This window comes from Ambystoma mexicanum, chromosome 4q (assembly GCF_040938575.1).
Source record: "Ambystoma mexicanum isolate Mex_15411 chromosome 4q, UKY_AmexF1_1, whole genome shotgun sequence".
Taxonomy (NCBI): domain Eukaryota; kingdom Metazoa; phylum Chordata; class Amphibia; order Caudata; family Ambystomatidae; genus Ambystoma; species Ambystoma mexicanum.
The window spans coordinates 493,478,632-493,497,120 of NC_090928.1; the positions used below are offsets into that span (position 1 = coordinate 493,478,632).

The following is an 18,489-nucleotide window of genomic DNA, read 5'->3' on the forward strand; positions in this document are numbered from 1 at the left end:
CAAAAGAAAACGTCCACGCAGAGTAGCATGGATCAATATGTGGTCGCCACCACTCCGGCACCGACGGGCCAAGCAACACGGCCGATCTCCCCCACAGGTGAGGATAATCTCTCATTAAGGGATGTGATGGCTGCCATTGCCAGCTCACGCTCCTCCATAGAGATCAAAATGGACAGCATTGCGGCGGATGTCTCTTTTTTACGCCATGATCTTCAAAAACTCACCTTCCGAACGGGAGAGGCGGAACACTGCATCTCTGAAGCAGAAGACCGCATTAGAGGCGTCGCCCAACAGTTATCACAGGCCCTGACCCGCCTGAAAACCCTGGAATCCCAAGTGGATGAGGGGGAGGGAAGATCTCGTGATAACAACGTGTGCATTCTCACACTTCCGGAAGGAGATGAGGGGCACAGCATGGAGCTATTTCTAGAACACTAGCTTGTGGATATCTTTGCACCCCACTCCTTCTCTAAATTCTTTTCAGCGGAAAAAGCCCACAGGATGCCCCCGGGCAGACCAGTCCCAGGTGCGCCACCTCGTACAGTGATCGCTAAACTGCTCAATTACCGGGACAGAGACGCCCTCCTCCAGATGTCGCGCTCAAAAGGGACAATTATCCACAACAGATCCCGGATCGCATTGTTTCCTGATTTCATCCGGGAGGTGCAATGTGCGCGGCAGTCCTTCAAACCACTCAAAAGGCAACTCCCCTCATGAATGTAAAATACAGGCTGCTCTTCCCAGCACAGCTTAAAGTTTATCATAAGGGAACCACAGTACATTTCATTGACCCGCAAGAGGCCTGGAAATGGGCAGAAGCTCACATCGAAGGCGACTGGAGGGCGAGACCAACGAGACAAAGAGGGAGATCCCAGCCTAGACTAGGTCGCGCCTCCCCCTCGAGAGATCCTGAAAGGTTGGAACCAGAGGCCCCGGAGAAGGCAGCAAACCAAAATGAACGATGAATATGCTACGGTCCCACACCTAAGAAACATCGTGGCGCAACGGCGCAGTATCCCTTGAATTCTGTTCTTTGGGAACAGGGCACCCTCCCACCAGACCTGTGCAAGGCCACCATCGTGGTCATCCCCAAACCGGATAAATCCCCTGAGAGATGTGCTTCCTATAGGCCCATATCGCTAATTAATAGTGAAGCCAAAGTCCTCGCCAAATTCCTGGCTAACCGACTACAGTCGGTCGCTCCCACCCTAACCAATGTGGCTTTATGCCACATAAGTCAACCCGACTGAATCTGCGACGCTTTCATCTGTCATTGGAACGCGATCCCCTTATAGACACACCACTTGCCCTGTTGGCAATCGATTTTGAAAGGGCATTTGATTCGATCAGGTGGGACAGCCTGTGGGAAATTATGTGGCGCATGGGGTTTAGAGATGCTTTTCTGGGGTGGGTACAACTACTCTATACAAATATCCAGGCAGCGGTCAAGGTGAATGGGTGGCTCTCTCAACCCTTTCCTCTCGGCAGAGGTACGCGACAGGGATGCCCCCTTTCTCCCTTCCTCTTTGCCCTTGCGATTGAGCCGCTTGCTTTGTGGCTTCACTAGAGCGCAGTTTGGACGGGATTTAGATGGCCGGAGGGCCACGAAGACAGGATGTCTTTATATGCAGACGATCTCCTGATATATTTGGGGGACCCAGCCCGGACCTGCCCCATAGGGACGCAGATGCTCATCTGATTTGGTGAGTTTAGCGGACTGAAAATGTATTGGGGGAAATCGGTTTTCTTTCCGGTAAAGGGTGGAGTGCAGGCAACCCCCAGGATTGCCCGTACCGAGTGGAGCGGCAGGGCTTTCGATATCTGGGAATTTGGATATCCGGTGACCTGACTAGTTATGCCACACGCAACTTCCAACCGATCGTTAACCGGTTCGTCAGCGATGTTCACCATTGGAAACTCCTCCCCCTGACACTTATGGGCAGAGCCGCACGCATTAAAATGATGACCCTCCCAATGTTCCTATATATCTTGCAGAATGCTCCACTCAAGATCCCAGACTCTGAATTTGACAGAGTAGAAACTCTTCTTAGGGAACTCGTATGGGGTGGAAGTCAACCCCGCATCGCATTGACCACGCTCCAAAGATCGACCTTGGAAGGTGTGACACTGACCCTCTTCGCCTGGTATACCAACCTTCTCCAAGACCCCTTCCGCCCACAACCGCAGCACAAATTACCACTGTTTGGAGAAAAGCCCATAATTTTGTAGGGTGGAAAAACAAAATAACTGCTACACAGCCTCTATGGCAAAATAGCAACCTGACCGAGTTGGGGAAACTCGAGCCATGGCCTAGATGGATAGGGGCGGGGATTCTGACAGTGGGGGATGTCCTTGTGGATGGGGAAATTGGCATCGTTTGACGCCTTACAACTAAAATTCCAGATCCCGAGTACCGAGCGATACCATGACATACAGCTGGTCCATGCCTTGAAAACCCACAGATCAGCAGATGCCACTGTCCCTGACTACACACCTATAGAACACAATATGATACCAGCCTACATTCCCACCAAATGCACTTCCATTCTGTACACTGCTATAACATCCTTTGGCACTCCTGAAATGAACAGTTTGAACACCAAATGGGGAAAAAGATGTAGGAGGGATAGACCCAGAAGACTGGATCCAGGTGCTGATGCATCCTCGGGAGGTTGCGATTTCCTCCAGGCTCTGTCTAGTACAGTTGAAAATCCTGCATCGGATACATTACCCCAGGACGACATTATATGGTTGCAAACGGCCCCAAACCCAAACTGTCTCCGATGTGGAGAGGAAGAGGGAATCTTCATACACATCCTGTGGACATGCCCCCGGATCCAAATCTTTTGGAATGCATGTTGTAATGAACTTGCTAGAGTCCTAGCCCGTGCCATACTGCTGGATCCGAAGATCCTAATCCTAGGCATACCCAACGAGAGTGATGTTAATAAATGGGAAAGATTGTTTCTAACCACGGCAGCAGGGCTAATGAAACGTAACATTGCGCAGAAATGGGGAGCCCCAGAGTCCCCGACACTGGACCAATGGGTAATCGACATTGACACATGCGCTATGGTGAAACGCAGGGTCTACAATGCGAGGGGCTGCCCTACCAAAGCTTCCAAAATATGGGGGAGGTGGGAAGAGGGGGTGGCATAGGACCCCCTGGTGTAGCTTGTGAGATTTTGAACAAGGTGCAAATATGTTTACGTGAAAGGGCTTTTTGTGATTGATGCCACATATACAGTTATTTACCTATGAATGGACAGGCTAGTCCTCATTTTGCTTTTGTGATTGTTGCTTAAAATAATAAAATGGTTTATTTAAAATAAAAACATATCACTCTAGAATGTTCTAGTGTAAGCTCTTCTCTCAGTTAAATCTGCACAGCCATTTTAGGATTTGTCATATGCACCTTAAACACCCTTTACCTCCAGCAGTGAGTATTTCACACTTGTCACCCACATTTATGATTAATAAATGTTTGAGTCTTAGGTTTGATGTGGAGCTTTTATGTTCTTCCTGTGTCTCCATTTTGAGCAATGCAACGGCCTGATCATCCCTGCGTATCAACACATTACTGGGTGATGTCACCCAAAGACCTGCAAGATGCTTTCGGAATCAGCGTGACCTTACATTTGCAAACTGAAGTCCATTTCTAGCTACTGATGTTGCTTTTAAAATGGTATTGTTGACTGATCCAGGTTGTGAGTGTTTTCTTGAATGATTAACTACTTCATTCAAGAGTAGAAACAGTGAGCGTGGACTCTTTGAATTTCTTTGTTCACATCGTTTCATGCTGCTGGTAGACTGATTTTGAGCACCAGGCGATCTACTCCGATCAGTATTCGGGTTAAGAGTACTCCATTGGGACCAATTTCCAGTTTAATTGGACCCTCCTTTAAAACCATACATGTGACTTCTCTGACAAACACATTTTGTTGTGCCTCACAATTGTTAAGGAGAAGCATTTGGGCCTGTTGGTGGGTTATGGGTAGGCCACATATTAGAACACAGTGGTAGTGCTGCCATAGAAGTTTCGCTCAAACCATTCGTCAGTTTGGCCCTGATCAGTTTGAAGACTTTCTGTTTCCCTGCTGATTGACACAGGCCATGGGGTAAGACGTGAACATGGGTATAATGCTCTTATGAGGAAATTGTGCACCATGCTTGCTACAGTGGATCTCTTGTTCCTTCACCTTTCTGTGTCTGTGCGTTTCAAATCAAGGTGCCCTGCATGGCTGAGCAAATGGTTCCTTTATCTTACACCGTAATATTTGGCTGGCTACAAAGCCAGAATAGCCTAGTCTTGGGCTCTGTCAGGCTTTCCACATAACTGGAAGTTGTTTACTGGTATGTTATGCGGAACACTGGGTAGAATTCTGTCAGCTGTGTACCTTTTGAGAAAGAGCTCCCTATGTTTTACAGTGCATTATGTTGTGTGTATGCAATTTGTTTTAGCTAGAGTCTTCATTATATTTGAACTGGCTCATATTTATTTGGTGCAGGTAACAGTAAATGCTTGCATCCCTCCAAAAATCTTAAATCCCTTTAGGTAGTGGTGAGCTGAGAGGGGACAAAAAACACATTTTGGCGCTTACTTATGAGCCGGAGGAATGTCCTATTAGCACTTACTATCATCTAGTTGAAATTGCCTGGAACCGGTTAGATAGTGTAAAAATTACTCCACACTGTATCGCTACATAAATTAAAGATGCTCAAGCAATATTTACCTGTTCGTTTTTTTTTCTTCTTTTTTTGCCTCTTCCAGATACTTTGTAATATCTTAGCAGTCGATGGTGTGAATGAGCCAGATATCCTTGCAATTAATGGAGGTAAATCATTTTTCAACATGTTGTAACCTTTATAATACCTTGAAGGGGGCTAAATGAAATGCACGGTGAAATGTACCTTCCAAAATAAATGGGTCAACTGAAGAATGTTGAGGAGTAATTATGTTTAGGTCCTGTGGGATGTATTGACCCACTTTTGGCTCTGCCACGCGGCATTCCTGTGTGCTGTTGGTGCCAGAAATATCAAAATGGCCACAAAACCTTCATGCGCGCTGCCCGATCTGCCATGCATGTTGTCAGTGGTGGAACAGAGAGCGCACTCCTGAAACATGTCACTGGGCTGCCCAACAAGTAAAAATGGAGCACAGAGGGAAAAGCAGTGCTTTGCTCAACGAAATCCAAAATTTTGCTTTGAAATCCTTTTTGCTTGGTTGCTGAAACTGCAGAATGCCGGTATAGAACACCCTCAAACCTCCAATATTCTTGCTGGGTGTTACAATTCATTTAGTTCAAGAAATCATTGTGATATTACAATGTCCTGAAAAGCTGAATTTGTCATAAAAATATCCACAGCCAAAGTGCCTGCCTGTGGAATCTGTCAAAATCTGGGCGCAGTACCCTCGGCTGCCTGAGCGACAGCTGTCAGAAGCCTGCATTAAAACTGTAAACTTATACAACTGAAATCTAATGTCTGAAATCTAAGTGACCTGTTATTGAGAGTAACCTAGGTTGTAAATGTTTAATCCCATGGTGTGGAATCTGGAATAAGTGTTCTAGCTGCAATCTTGAAATCACAAGTTTATTTTAAACCAAGAAAAAAATGCAACAGAAATAACTTTTGGATTTAAGCCTGACTCAAAGCCCCCAAACCAGTAAAACTGCTTCCCCCACAGAGGCCGGGACTCTTTCTCCACCAGGAAATCACACCTATGTGATGATTATAGGGTGGGGGAAGAATTTGGTCTGCCAGGGGAAGAAGACAATGGACTTCCTCCAGTCAAAGGAAGGCTAAGTGTGAAGGGTCGTAAAATGGCCTGGGCCCAGGAGGAACTGGGAGGAGATTGCTTCTGAGCTGCAGGGAGAAGGAGGCAGAGACAATCGGCCATTTGTGGCGGGACATTAACAAAGAACATTTTGTTTAAATACATATAACTTACTATGTAAAATTGTGTAAATTATAGATATAACCGCATTGTCAATGTGATTTCTGGATGCACGGTTGAAAAGGCGCCAGAACTCTGACATGTTCTAGGAAGTAACGGCGGAAATTGTGATATTACACAAAATGTATTTTTGATAGAAACAGGAAAGTTCATACACTTATGCCCATATTCAATGCGCACATTTGTGGAAATTTGCTCCGAAATTGGACATTGTGTTCCGGACAAAAAGGGCGAAATTCTGTAAAAAGCAGACACAAGATCTTACAGCGACGAAGTTTGGAGGAGTATCTGCTACACAAAATATGTAATCTATATATGTTAGTCATAGAGGTTGCACATCTGTAAATATGTATTGTACCAAAAGTAGATTTTGTGATCAAGAGGCGAGGGGTGGACTCTAGGCCTCATGAAACCACATCATGATGAGACACTGTTTTTCTCCTCCTATGAAGGGAGATAGGGGACACTGACCAATCCCTAGCAAGGGGCGTGCTTGGGATAACCCAGCACACACACCCCTTTATCATAAGCATAAATAGACAGCTCAGACTCGCAAACCCACTCATCGATTGCTGGCGGAGCACCCTGAAGCCAAACCATCCATCTTCCTTTCTCCAGACTCCAGAAAGTTGGAAAGCAGAAAGGCCCATTCTATAGCTGAACCATTCTCAGCTAGGCCTTAAAATTCCAGAACCAACCCCAGAAATCTAAGGACAACAAAAGAAACAGCCGGGCTGTGCTGTACTGCTTTCCTGAAAAGAATTATTACCAGAACCAAAAGATCCAATCCAGTTGTGCCGTGCTGTGACCAGAGCCATCAGATCCAGTCCAGTTGTACCGTGCGGTGTCCAGACCGCCTTGACACTGCCCAAATCCGGTGTGCCCAGCAGTGTGTCCCAGAATCCTTGACCAGAATCATTGACTGTTCCGTTTGAAACCCATATAGTGAGTATCTATAGATGGAACTGTGTCACTAGCCTATGTACCTTGCTTAGTCCAATCCCAATCTTAAATCCATCCTCTCTTGTATTCAGAACCGGTAGTGTTAGGAGTACTTTTGAATTATCAGAACTTTTCTTGCGCTAAGTTTCTCATTTGTTTTTATAAAATCATAATCATTAGTGTTGTGAATAAATAAATTGAATCGCAGAAAGAAAGTGAGTATCCACCATGAGAAGGGTCCCTGGCCAGGATTGTGGAGATTCATGTGTGGCATTCTCTTTTTCTATAGTTCTAATCTAGTATGAGAAATCCCATTTGTCTTTTAAAAGTGCATTCCTGTTTTCCCATTCTTGCGCCTGTCTCAGAAAAACAACCTCCACTAAAGCGTCCATCACTCATTCCATTTTTGTGCTAGAATCAAAACCTCTGATTGTAGCTAACATCCACAGCTTTAATTTGCATCCAAAACCATCTAGTTCACCCGTAATCGTGATTATCTAGCACTGAAAAGTTTGCTGCGAATTTCGTTTTAGGGAAATTCTGACACGTGAAAAACAGCTTTTGATTGCTCCCGACCTCAGTTTTAAGATTTCACATTGTTTCTTAGTATTAAATCATTGATGGTGCTTGTCTGTAACTATCTAAAGCGGCTCCCATAAGAATTTAAACAAGTTCAGCAATTTAAACCATATTTAGTGTTTTTGCACCTTCCATTCTCAGATAACTTAACCATTCCTTAACCATTCTGACCACTTGCCAATCAATTCTGTTTTTCTCTTGTGTTGCTGGGGGGAAATTGGGATTGATATATTGTTTGAATTTTGCCATTCCTGAAACCTGTTCTCTCTCCTCCCATCTCTTTACATTGTCTATTGGGGGGTTGAGGGGTGTGCAGGGGCAAACAGTAACCACACTGCCATTTGATCTGAACACACACGTTTTATTTCGGTGCTGAATTGTTTTGCTCACTATTGCTCATTGTGATCAAAGAGATTGCTTAGTGTTACATCACCCCATTGGCGATTATTGTATACCCATTAAACCTAGTGTGATTAAGTTGTAACTACATAAATAAATATTCGAGGGGATTGGGTCCTCCGACGTATTCCATATCTTTGACAGTAATCACCACAGCTGTGCTGCTTCGGAAAATTTTTCGGCGCCTGCGTCCTACGTCGATGCGCCGTCCCCGAGGACCTCCTCCGACGGCCGGCGTCACCCGATGTGATAAGTAGGACGCACGACACCTGTAGCCTCAGTTCCGTTTTTTCCACGAACGTGTTCGCTTCGTGAATCTCGGTACGCCTTGACTCTTTGGAGTTTGTTGTTATCGTCTCGGTTCTTTGAACCTGTTCGGTTTTGTGAAAAGCCTGTTCGTGAAGATGTCTACCTCATCTTCAACCCCGCGTCCGGGCTTCAAAAAATGCGGGGACTGTGGGTCCAAGCTGTCGGTAACGGACTCGCACAACGCCTGCCTCTGGTGCCTTGGGGAGGCCCACGACACAGACGACTGTCGACTGCCAGTCGCTCACGGCCGAGGCCTTGCGGGAGCGCAAGCAGTTGTCGGTAGGTAGGGTGTCTAAACCCCGGAAGTCGAGGTCTGCGGGCTTTCGACAGATGATTCGGGAGGCTACTCTCCGCGTCATCGTTGGAAGTCCAGTGGGTCTCCTTCCAGGAGTCGGTCTTGCCACTCCTCTGCCTCTTCGAGGCATTCCCGGAAGCGCTGGCATCCGTCGCCTTCCCCGTCCTCTTCCGAGGACTCCGCCTGTCGGCGGGTCGCTTATCCCACCATGCAAGCGACACCGGAGGAATGGGCTTCCTTCGGGAAGAAGATGTTAGCGATTCTCGAATCGCAGGGCACTGGTCCGTCCGTGCCTCCGAGTGGGGTCGGTAGCGATTGGTCGAGAGACCCCGCTCGCACGCCTTTGGGCTCGGGTGGTCGGCACGGTTCGCAGGAGAGGTCCCGCTCGGATCGGAGGAGGTCCTCGGCAAGCTGGGCTTCTCCCTCAATTTAAAGAAGTCCCATTTGTCGCCAAAACACAGCGGCTCCAGTACATCGGAGCAGTGCTCGACACATCCCTGGGGCTGTGTTTTCCTCCCCAGCTGAGGGCTCTTCACATTCAGCAGATGGTGCACAAGTTTCAACTTGCCCAGACGCTCCCGGCGTTCGAGTTCTTGAGGTTGCTCGGCCTCATGGCATCCTGCATTCTTCTGGTGCCAGAGGCTCGTCTGCGGATAAGATCTTTGCAGTGTGCACTCAAGACGCAGTGGTCGCAATCTTCCGGCAGGATGTCGGACCCTGTTCAGGTGCCGCCCTCGGTCACCCAGGACCTTCTGTGGTGGGCCGTCAAAGGCAATCTGATCAAGGGGGCTCCGTTTTGGCTTCCCTGGCCAGAGGTGACGATCGTGACGGACGCATCCCTCACGGGATGGGGAGCTCATGCCAACGAGTTGACAGTCAGCAGTCGTTGGTCTCCGTCGGAGTCCAGACTCCATATCAATCTTTTGGAGCTGAGGGCCGTCAGGCTAGCCCTGAAGGCTTTTCTGCCGACTGTGCGAGGAAAGAGTGTCCTAATCCTGACGGACAACACAGTGGCCATGCACTACCTCAACAAAAAGGGGGGGGCAGGGTTACTTCCTCTGTGCAGGGAGGCGATGCAGCTCGAGTTCTGGGCCATCCAGCAGGAAGTTTCGATCTCAGCGGTTCATCTGGCCGGAGACGACGAGACGGCGGACGCTCTGAGCAGGCAGAGCACGATCTCTCACGAGTGGGAGCTGGCTCAGGAGATTCTCCTGGAGATCTTCACCCTTTGGGGGACCCCTCAAGCGGATCTCTTTGCCTCCAGTGTCAACCGGAAGTGCGAAAGGTTCTGCTCGCGGGAATTTCCTCCAAAAGGAGCCTTAGGAGACGCGTTCGTGGTGGAGTGGTCATTCCCACTGCTGTACGTGTTTCCTCCAGTCCCCGTCTTCCCGCAAGTACTGCTGAGGTTACGGAGGTTCGGTTCCCGGATGATCCTCGTTGCTCCGGCATGGGCCCAGAGGACATGGTACCCGGACGTTCTCGACTTGTCCATCTGGCCTCCGCGTCGCCTTTCCGACCCAGACGATCTGCTCTCACGGGAGGGGGGGGGTCAGGTTCTCCATCCAGAGGTCATATCCCTCAACCTTCACGCTTGGCTTCTGAAAGGTTGAGGTATAAGGATTGTGACCTCCCTGAAGACGTGTTGGAGGTGTTGCTTTCGGCCAGCAACAAAGTCTCTGTACCGTTGGCGTAAATTCTGCGACTGGTGCAGAGTTAAGAATGTGGATCCTTTTGAATGTGACATTCCCATGGTTCTGTCTTTTTTTGCTTTCTTTGGCCCACAGGGGCTTGCAAGTGGGTACCATTAAAGGTTACCTGGCGGCGCTGTCCATATTTAAGCGCTCGTCTGAAGAATGTTCCTATTTTTAGATTCCTTTTAATTTCTCAGTTTTTGAAAGGGCTCACTAATGTATTTCCTCCGTCACCTTTTCTTCTTTGTTCTTAAGTTTCTTATGAGTGCTCCGTTTGAGCCTTTGCATTCTTGCCCTTTGAGACTGTTAACTCTTAAAACTGTGTTTTTGGTTGCGGTTACTTTGGCTCGCAGAGTGAGTGAGTTACATGCACTTTCAGTTAATCCACCCTTCACTGTGTTTCATAAGGACAGGGTTGTCCTTCGAGTTCGTCCTTCCTTTCTTCCGAAGGTGGTTTCGGGATTTCATTTGGGCCAGAAGGTTGCTCTTCCGGCATTCTATCCTCCTCCGCATCCTGGTAAGGAAGAGGAGAGGCTCCATAGGCTTGATCCTAGGAGAGCGCTGAGCTTTTATATTTCACGCATGTCCCGGGTCAAAGTGGACGATCCACTATTCATTGGTTACGCTGGACAGCGTTTGGGACAAGCTGTGATGAAACAGACTTTGGTATCGTTGGATTATATTGGCTATCTCCGAGTGTTACTGCTTGGCGTGTAAGTACCCACCGGCTGGCTTGCGGGCCCATTCTTCCAGGGGTATGGCTGCATCTACTGCCCTACAGAGGGGTGTTCCTATTCGTAACATCTGTGATGCAGCCACCTGGGATTCTGTACATACTTTTGTATGTCACTACTCCCTCGATTCCATCCGAGGACAGGATCTGGCCTTTGGCAAGGCAGTCCTTTATTCCACAATTTGATTGGGCAGGATAAATTTGTGTTCTAAATTCTTTTCCCACCTCCTTGCTTTGGTACTGCTTTGGGAGTCTGTCAAAGATATGGAATACGTTGGAGGACCCAATCCCCTCGAACAAGTTACTCTCTTACCTGGTAACGTTCTTTCGATGGGATGGTCCGACGTATTCCATATCGCTCCCTCCCTACCTTCCCCGCTGCAGAATTTCTTATGCGATTGCAGCTTACGTTTTCCGCAAGGCCTTGTGTCTGACTGGCAGAAGACTGGTGTCACAAGTTCTGGGGGAAAAAACTACAACTGAGGCTACGGGCGTCGTGCGTCCTACTTATCACATCGGGTGCCGTCGGAGGAGGTCCTCGGGGACGGCGCATCAACGTCATCGACGTAGGACACAGACGCCGAAAAAATTTCCGAAGCAGCACAGCTGTGGCGATTACTGTCAAAGATATGGAATACGTCGTCGGACCATCCCATTGAAAGAACGTTACCAGGTAAGCGAGTAACTTGTTCTTTTAGCTTTGCAAACCAGCCCGATTCCTGGTTCAGTGTGACCGGGGGTATTCCAAGAGAGGGGCGTGATATGAGTGGTACATCGTTCAGAATAAAATAACTTTCAGACACAAATAAATAAGGATTTCAGTTGTGCATTACACGCTAGGCATTGACTTAGGTGAAGTGCCGGATTGAAATCACTTACAGTCCTCACTTACTGCTCTTTAAAATAGTTACATTGAAATAAGCCAAGATCAGTTACCAATCCATCAAATATCTTTATCCGGCCATAAGGCCATCAAAGTACATCCTAACACAGAAATAAAATGAATAATGGCTAATGTACATTGTAAACAGAAAAAACAATCGACATGGCGATACATCCCCCAGCCCCCCTTAGAATTCCCTTAGGGATTATGGATACATGGTCCCTGTGACATATTAGTTGCTTATGGATCTCCTCCCCAATGGGAGTAAATTTGCACCCGAGGGGGCAGGGTTGTATTCAATGTTTCCATAGATGTGCATGATACCAGGGAGGGGGTGGGGACTCGTAGAGATCGAGCTGGTTTGTCGGCCATCCTTCCCTTCGCTGCCCAGCAAACCATTGGCCACGCTCCAGTCCCAAAACTCCAATTTCACAAGGTCATTGATGGAATTGCCTTCACAGTTCAGTCTGAAACAGTTTGCTATGGCCTCCCGGTCTACAGAAAGACATCCCTCAGTTGTCCGGAGCCAATGCAGGCATTTATTTAGCAGCGCATCCCTTGGGTCCTGTTGATTGAATTTCAATTTTCTGCACCCTATATAGGAATACTGTGCCTCTCCTTTCTTTCCAGCGATCATTGTTATTGGTCGGGCCCTCCCGGGTTGGAAAACTGCAGACATTATGGAAGTTACCATTATTCCCCACATTGGTTATGATGGGTCCGGGATGGCTTGTTGAGACCCCTGGTTAATTGCTGCCATACATGCTGTTCATTGTGATTTTGTTGCCCATGTGAAAATACATGAGGTGCGCAATGGGTAGTATCCTGGGTCACAATATCGGTGGCATCTATGGGGTGGTCAGCATTTGTTACGACAACCAAATGGTCTGCGGTGACCTGTTTCTGGCTCCTTTGGGTGCTCACATAGGGCTGTGGCTTCCATATGGCCGAAAGGTTGGCACCTCCTTTGCTCCACCTCCCTCTCACTCCCTTGGGCATCGATCAATGTCATCAGGAGCCTTTTGATGTCCATTAGCTCTGCGAGTAATTGCAGTCATGGGCAGAACGGGCCTCATTAGGGTGCTCATCCGGTGGAAAAAGAGCTTGGGCCCAGATGATTGGGGACAATTTGCCTGGGTAAACAGGGCAGTGAGGCTTTTACTTGGGCTTGTGGCCATCAAGTTCTTGCTCCAGGCCCCCACAATAGCATCAAGCCCCTTTTCGAGTGTGCTCCCTCCCACAGATTCCATTTCGACCGTTGGTTCTCTGGCACCATCGGTCTCTGCAAACGTGGGGGCATCTGTCTCCCCTAGGTTCGAACTTGGCAGATTAGAGTGCATGCTACCGTCACTGCCAAGAGTGGCAGCATGTAGACCTGGGGCGCCTTGACTGAGGGCACTGGGTAGCCCTTCTGGACACAGATGTTGGTTATGGATCACCTGAGGGGCGAGATAGCCGGCGTAGTCCCCCTTCCCCCTTCCTGGATTTTAGAGCTGGTGTCAGCAGTTTGCTAGAATGTGGTGGAGGATAATGTAGTGGCCACAGTAGCGATCGCAGCTTCAGCAATGCACCCCCATCGTCCATGCTAGAGGGGTTACTGGGGCGGGGGGTTATGAGGTCCCAGAAACTGCTGTATTTCTTTGATTTAAAGATGAGCGTCGCCAAAGGAATTGGCACTGGGGCCATTGGTGGTTGCTCATCTCAAGGGCTCCAGGTCAACTGCACTTGGAGGACCTGCAATGGATAGGTCCGAGTTTGTTTCTTCCTCCTAAACTTTCCTTTTTGGACCCAGTCCATGACCAGTGCTAGGTTTGGGGTCAGTTACAGATCCAAAAACAGGGAAAATGCAGGCACAACTTCTGGTGTCTTAGTAGGCAGGGCTGACACGATCGGGTATGGACGGGTGTACTGTCGTAGTCTGGTTGGGTCATGGGGCACACACTTGGTCCAGAGAACAAAGAGACATGCAACAAAGTGGCAAGGGTGCGTGAGGGGGTGTGTGGAAGGCTCAGTGTTCAATGATGAATGGTCCTCAAACTCACCATTTGCCTTGCTGTTTACCTTCCTCTGAAATCCCTACCGAACCGCGTTAGAAAGGTGCAACTTCTGCTGTAAGGTATGCCTCGCGTCAGTCTGTGCGAGCAGGATGAAAGGAAGGTCCATTGGTGCCAGGATGGGGGCACACGCCGGCCGCTGGCTCTCTAACTCCCTCAGAGGTGATTATGTAGCAGGCAATCGGCAGCAAGGTGGGAGGTGCCAACAGCAACGGTAGAGAGCAGTCTCCAGAGTCCCCAGCGGGACGCCGGCACCCTGCCCCCTTTCCTCCATGCAAGATCAGTAACAGTATTATTTGGCTTAAAACTAAATTCTCCTTCAATTGGGGGAATAATGTAAATAAAATAATGTGCTGCTGCTTAGCTAGTGATGGCTGGTGAATTTGTTCACTGGAGCGGGTCAACATTTTTCCCATTAAGGAGCGCAAGCAACTGAGCATATAGCAAGGGAGCCCAAACAACTTTTGGGAGGGCGAGGAGCCCCCACAACCCCAAACAGCCAAGAAGGTTTAAATAATAATTTTAAAATGGTGCATTTTACAATGCACTTTGAGAAGAATTGGGTAAAAGAAGTAATAAAATGTATACTTGGTTCTGTAGGCAAATAGCCAATATTTGCCAAGTCGCCACCAGTATTTCCAGCATATTTTTACAGTGCCCGTGTACATAATTCCTGGTTGCCAGACATTTGGTCGAAAAAAATTGGTCGACCAGACAAATGGTCGAACCAATTTGATCGAAAACCAAATGGTCGAATTTTTTTTTTTTTATTTTAACCCTTTTTTTTTTTTGGGGGGGGGTCCCCCCCCCCCCCGCAACCCCCTTTTTTTCTCTAAAAACCCCTTTTTATACTAAACGAAAACCCGAAAAATAAATATATAAATAAATAAAAAAATTCGACCATTTGGTTTTCGACCAAATTGCGTCGACCAAATTGCAGTCGACCAGTTTTTTTTCGACCAGTTGTCTGGACACCATAATTCCTATGTGAAAATGCATGAAGCCTGTGACCATAATGTATGCCAGGGCTGGTAATGTAAAATATACTTGCGTTATTATTGTGGACCCAGTATCTGCCAGCACCAACTAGGTTTTCATGATTCCTGTTCCCATAACCACGCCAGCGCTGCCTCTCTATAGCACATGTGCATGCTGATTGTGTATGTCTACATTACAAGTTTATGATGTGTGATGAATCCCCTTATGTCGTCACTTCTCCCCTAGGGGAAACCCCTTCCCATAAGTCCAGCGAGGTGAGTCTGCTGCCTGATAGTCCCCCTGGTGGTGGTACTCAGTGGGCATATCTCTTGGGGGAAGAAGCCCCCTATGGGATGAGTGACAATCTGGGGAAACCTGGTATGCCCAAAGCCCCCCTAACCAGCCTGCCTCCCTAACCATCTACAACACCCTACTGACTGTCCCCATCTGTTTCCTTAAGACCAGCATGTAGGGAATACTGAGACGTGGAAGAGTCCAACTGACTCACTAGGAGTCCTCCAGATCAGTACTGAGATGAGGAAGAGGTGCAGAAGCATAGAGAACACCTCTGTTTTTATTTTTTATTTGTATTTATTTTATTTATATCGCGCACCTGACCCGGAGGTAATTGGGCGCTAGTAGGACATTAATGGTTACATGGCATAGTATAGACGGTTATGTGCATGAGAGATGCAGTTTAAACAGTCAAGGTCAGATTACAATGGTAGATTTATACATATTAATCATTATACATATTATACAGTCAAACATTAGGTCATAGCAATAGTACAGGGCAACATATGTACAAATTATGCAGTCCCACCTAAGGTCAGTGGTATCTAAAAACTGTGGTGTTTGTTTTGTTAAGTATCCATGTGATAACATGGCTTCTGAATTTGTTGAATGCTTGAATAGGTTGAATATTCTGAGGGAGAGTGTTCCATAGCTGGGCGACTAATAACGGGAAGCTAGTGCCACCGGGTCTTTTTAAATTATATCTGGACATCGCCAGACATGGTATGTTGGATGATCTAGTGATTCTGTTGGGCACTTTCCAAGTGAACTTGTCTGTGAGATAGGGGTGGGCTTGGTAGTTAAGCGCTTTGTGAGGGAGGCAGATAGTTTTTAGGTCAATTTTATCATGTATAGAGAGCCACCTGTGTTGCTTTCTTTTTTCTGATATGTGCTCTCTTTTGGGGATATTTAACGCTGCTCTGAGCGCGTTGTTTTGCATGATCTGCAATTTATTTAAGATGGCTTTATTGGCACCTAGGTAGAGACTATTACAGTAATCCAATTTGGATTGTATGAGCGTTCTCGCCAGCGTAAGGCAGCTGGTGGGAGATGGTAAAGGTCTGCAGGCTCTGATCAGCTTGCCGGTGTATGCAGTGGCAGATGAGGTCATGTTTATCTGTTTAGTTAAGTTAGACTGGGCGTTGAGGTAAAAACCTAATGTTTTTACATGTTTGGCTACAGGTATACTATTCCCATCAATGAGGATGCTTGTATAGAGAGGACTTAGTTTGAGCAGGTTGTTAGGTGAGCCAACTAGGAGTAACTCTGTCTCATCATTCAGGCAGAGGCCATGCGTAGCCATCCATGCCTGAATGATGGTGTAGACTTCGTTGATCTGAGCACCTTCCATATCATGAGTTCCTGATAGGGCTAGGAGTATCTGGGTGTTGTCCGCATAATTTGTGTAGTTGACACCCAGACGGTCCAGTTTGTCAAATAGTGGCTTTGTAAAAATGTTGTACAAAGTGGGCAAGACGCAGGATCCTTGAGGGACTCCACAGGTGATGGGATCAGCAGCTGCCAAAGGTCCAGGAGACTGCAGAACTGGAGAAATGAGCCGCTGATGATAGGTGGTCACAAAGTATAGAATGGTCCACCAGATCAAAAGCCGCTGAGAGGTCCAGTAGGAGGAGGATGGCCATCTTTCCTTTATCTTTCAATTCATCGATCTGGCTTTTGAGATTAACAAGGGCGGTTTCTGTGCCATGCTAAGTTCTGAAGCCAGATTGACGGATTCCGAGTAATTTGTGAGTTTCAAGATAGTCTTGTATTTGCAAGTAAGCAATTCTATCCAAAATTTTCAGTAAAAAGGGGACTGTCGTAATTGGTCTATAGATAGTGGGTATAACCGGGTCAAGGGTCTGTTTCTTTAGTAGCGGTAGAACCCAGGACTGTTTGAGGTTACTTGGGACGGAACTGCTAGAGAAGGGAGGAGTTTGAGTTTAGTAATGAATGGGGCTAGGTCTCTGGCTGCGTCTTTTATAATCTGAGCCGGACAGCCATCGCCCTTACAATTGGACGGTTTAAGAGACGCAATGATTTTTTGAACTTCGGGTATGGTGACTTTTTTAAACCTGAAGCCTGAATTCATGTGTGAGGTAGGGGTTGGTGCTGGAGTGTTGACTGTAAGTTGGGATCTTTTGTCGGCTATTTTGGTCTGAAGTCCATTAATTTTGTTGGTACGGGCGTTTTGTATACTGGTGCACCAGGCTTTATCCTTAGTACACGTGTCTGGCAGGGGGTTGGGGTTTTCTAGTTCTCTTAGGATGTTGAATAATTCTTTAGTGCTGGAGCTGGCTTGGGCTATTCTGTCGTCGTAGATTTCTTTTTTAGACTGGATTAGCTTATTTTTGTAAGTGGCAGTGATGATGGCAAGGTTTGTTTTGTTTTCAGGTGTGGGGGAGGATTTCCAGCGTGATTCCAATTTTCTTTTTTCAGTACGGAGTATTTTAAGCTCTGGAGTGAACCATGAGTTAAGAAGGGCTATGGGTTTACTTTTTCACAATTTTAGCGGGGCAATAGTATCGATGGCTTTAGTCATGGTCTCATTATAGGTGGTAATCAGTGTTTTAGGATCATTGGTGTCCGGTAGGGCATTGAGTAGGGGGGGGCTACCAAAGGAACTAAGGCTTCTGCTGTGATGTTATGTTTATTCCTTGTGAGGCAGGGGGGAGCAATAATGGGCTTTTATTTTTCTTTTCCAAGTTGTTTTTGTTCATTTCAAAGGTGATAAGGTGATGGTCTGACCATACTAATGGAGTAGAATCTAATAGTGATGTTACAATTGAGATCCGCTACCCAATCAAATATCCTACCCTTTTCATAGGTGGGTTTGGTACTAATTTGGGTATAGCCTTGTTCTGATAGTGCAGAGGCTAGAGAGATGGCGTGTGGGTCACTAGTGTCCTTATAACCAAGGTTGAAGTCTCTGAAAATGTTTTACGCCATGGGTTTAGTGGTGTCAGCTGCTAGGGCTGTGATGTCGTCTTCGAAGGACCCAGGAGGTCCTGGGGGCCTGTAAATCATGTGTAGTGTGATAGTGTTGTTTGGTGAAGTTTGGAACTTGACTGAGAGGAGTTCACACGATGCCAGCAAGGTGAGGGTGGCTAGTCTAATATTGAGAGTGTCTTTAAATATGACTATCCCTCCTCCGCGAGCAGTGGGTCTGTCTGCACGGAGAATGGAATAATTATCTGGGACGGTTAGGGCAATAGAGGGGCCTGCTGCCTCGTGCAGCCAAGTTTGTCATTACAAGGAAATCGAGGTTATTGTTCACAGTAGTGTCGGCAATCTCTGTTGCGTGAGCTACAAGGGACCTGACATTCAGAAATGCTCCGTTGGTAGGCTGTGTCTGTGAGCCCTTCAATGGTAAACT

General features: G+C 47.2%; 1 protein-coding gene across 1 annotated transcript in view; it reads left to right on the forward strand.

The window, feature by feature from the left end:
* Positions 1 to 18,489, forward strand: part of PNPT1 (polyribonucleotide nucleotidyltransferase 1) — a 1,336,943-nt gene that overhangs the window by 197,587 nt on the left and 1,120,867 nt on the right. The window contains exon 6 of the mRNA XM_069608057.1: positions 4,772 to 4,835. Within this exon, the coding sequence (XP_069464158.1) occupies positions 4,772 to 4,835 (64 nt within the window). The remainder of the gene's footprint in view (positions 1 to 4,771; positions 4,836 to 18,489) is intronic.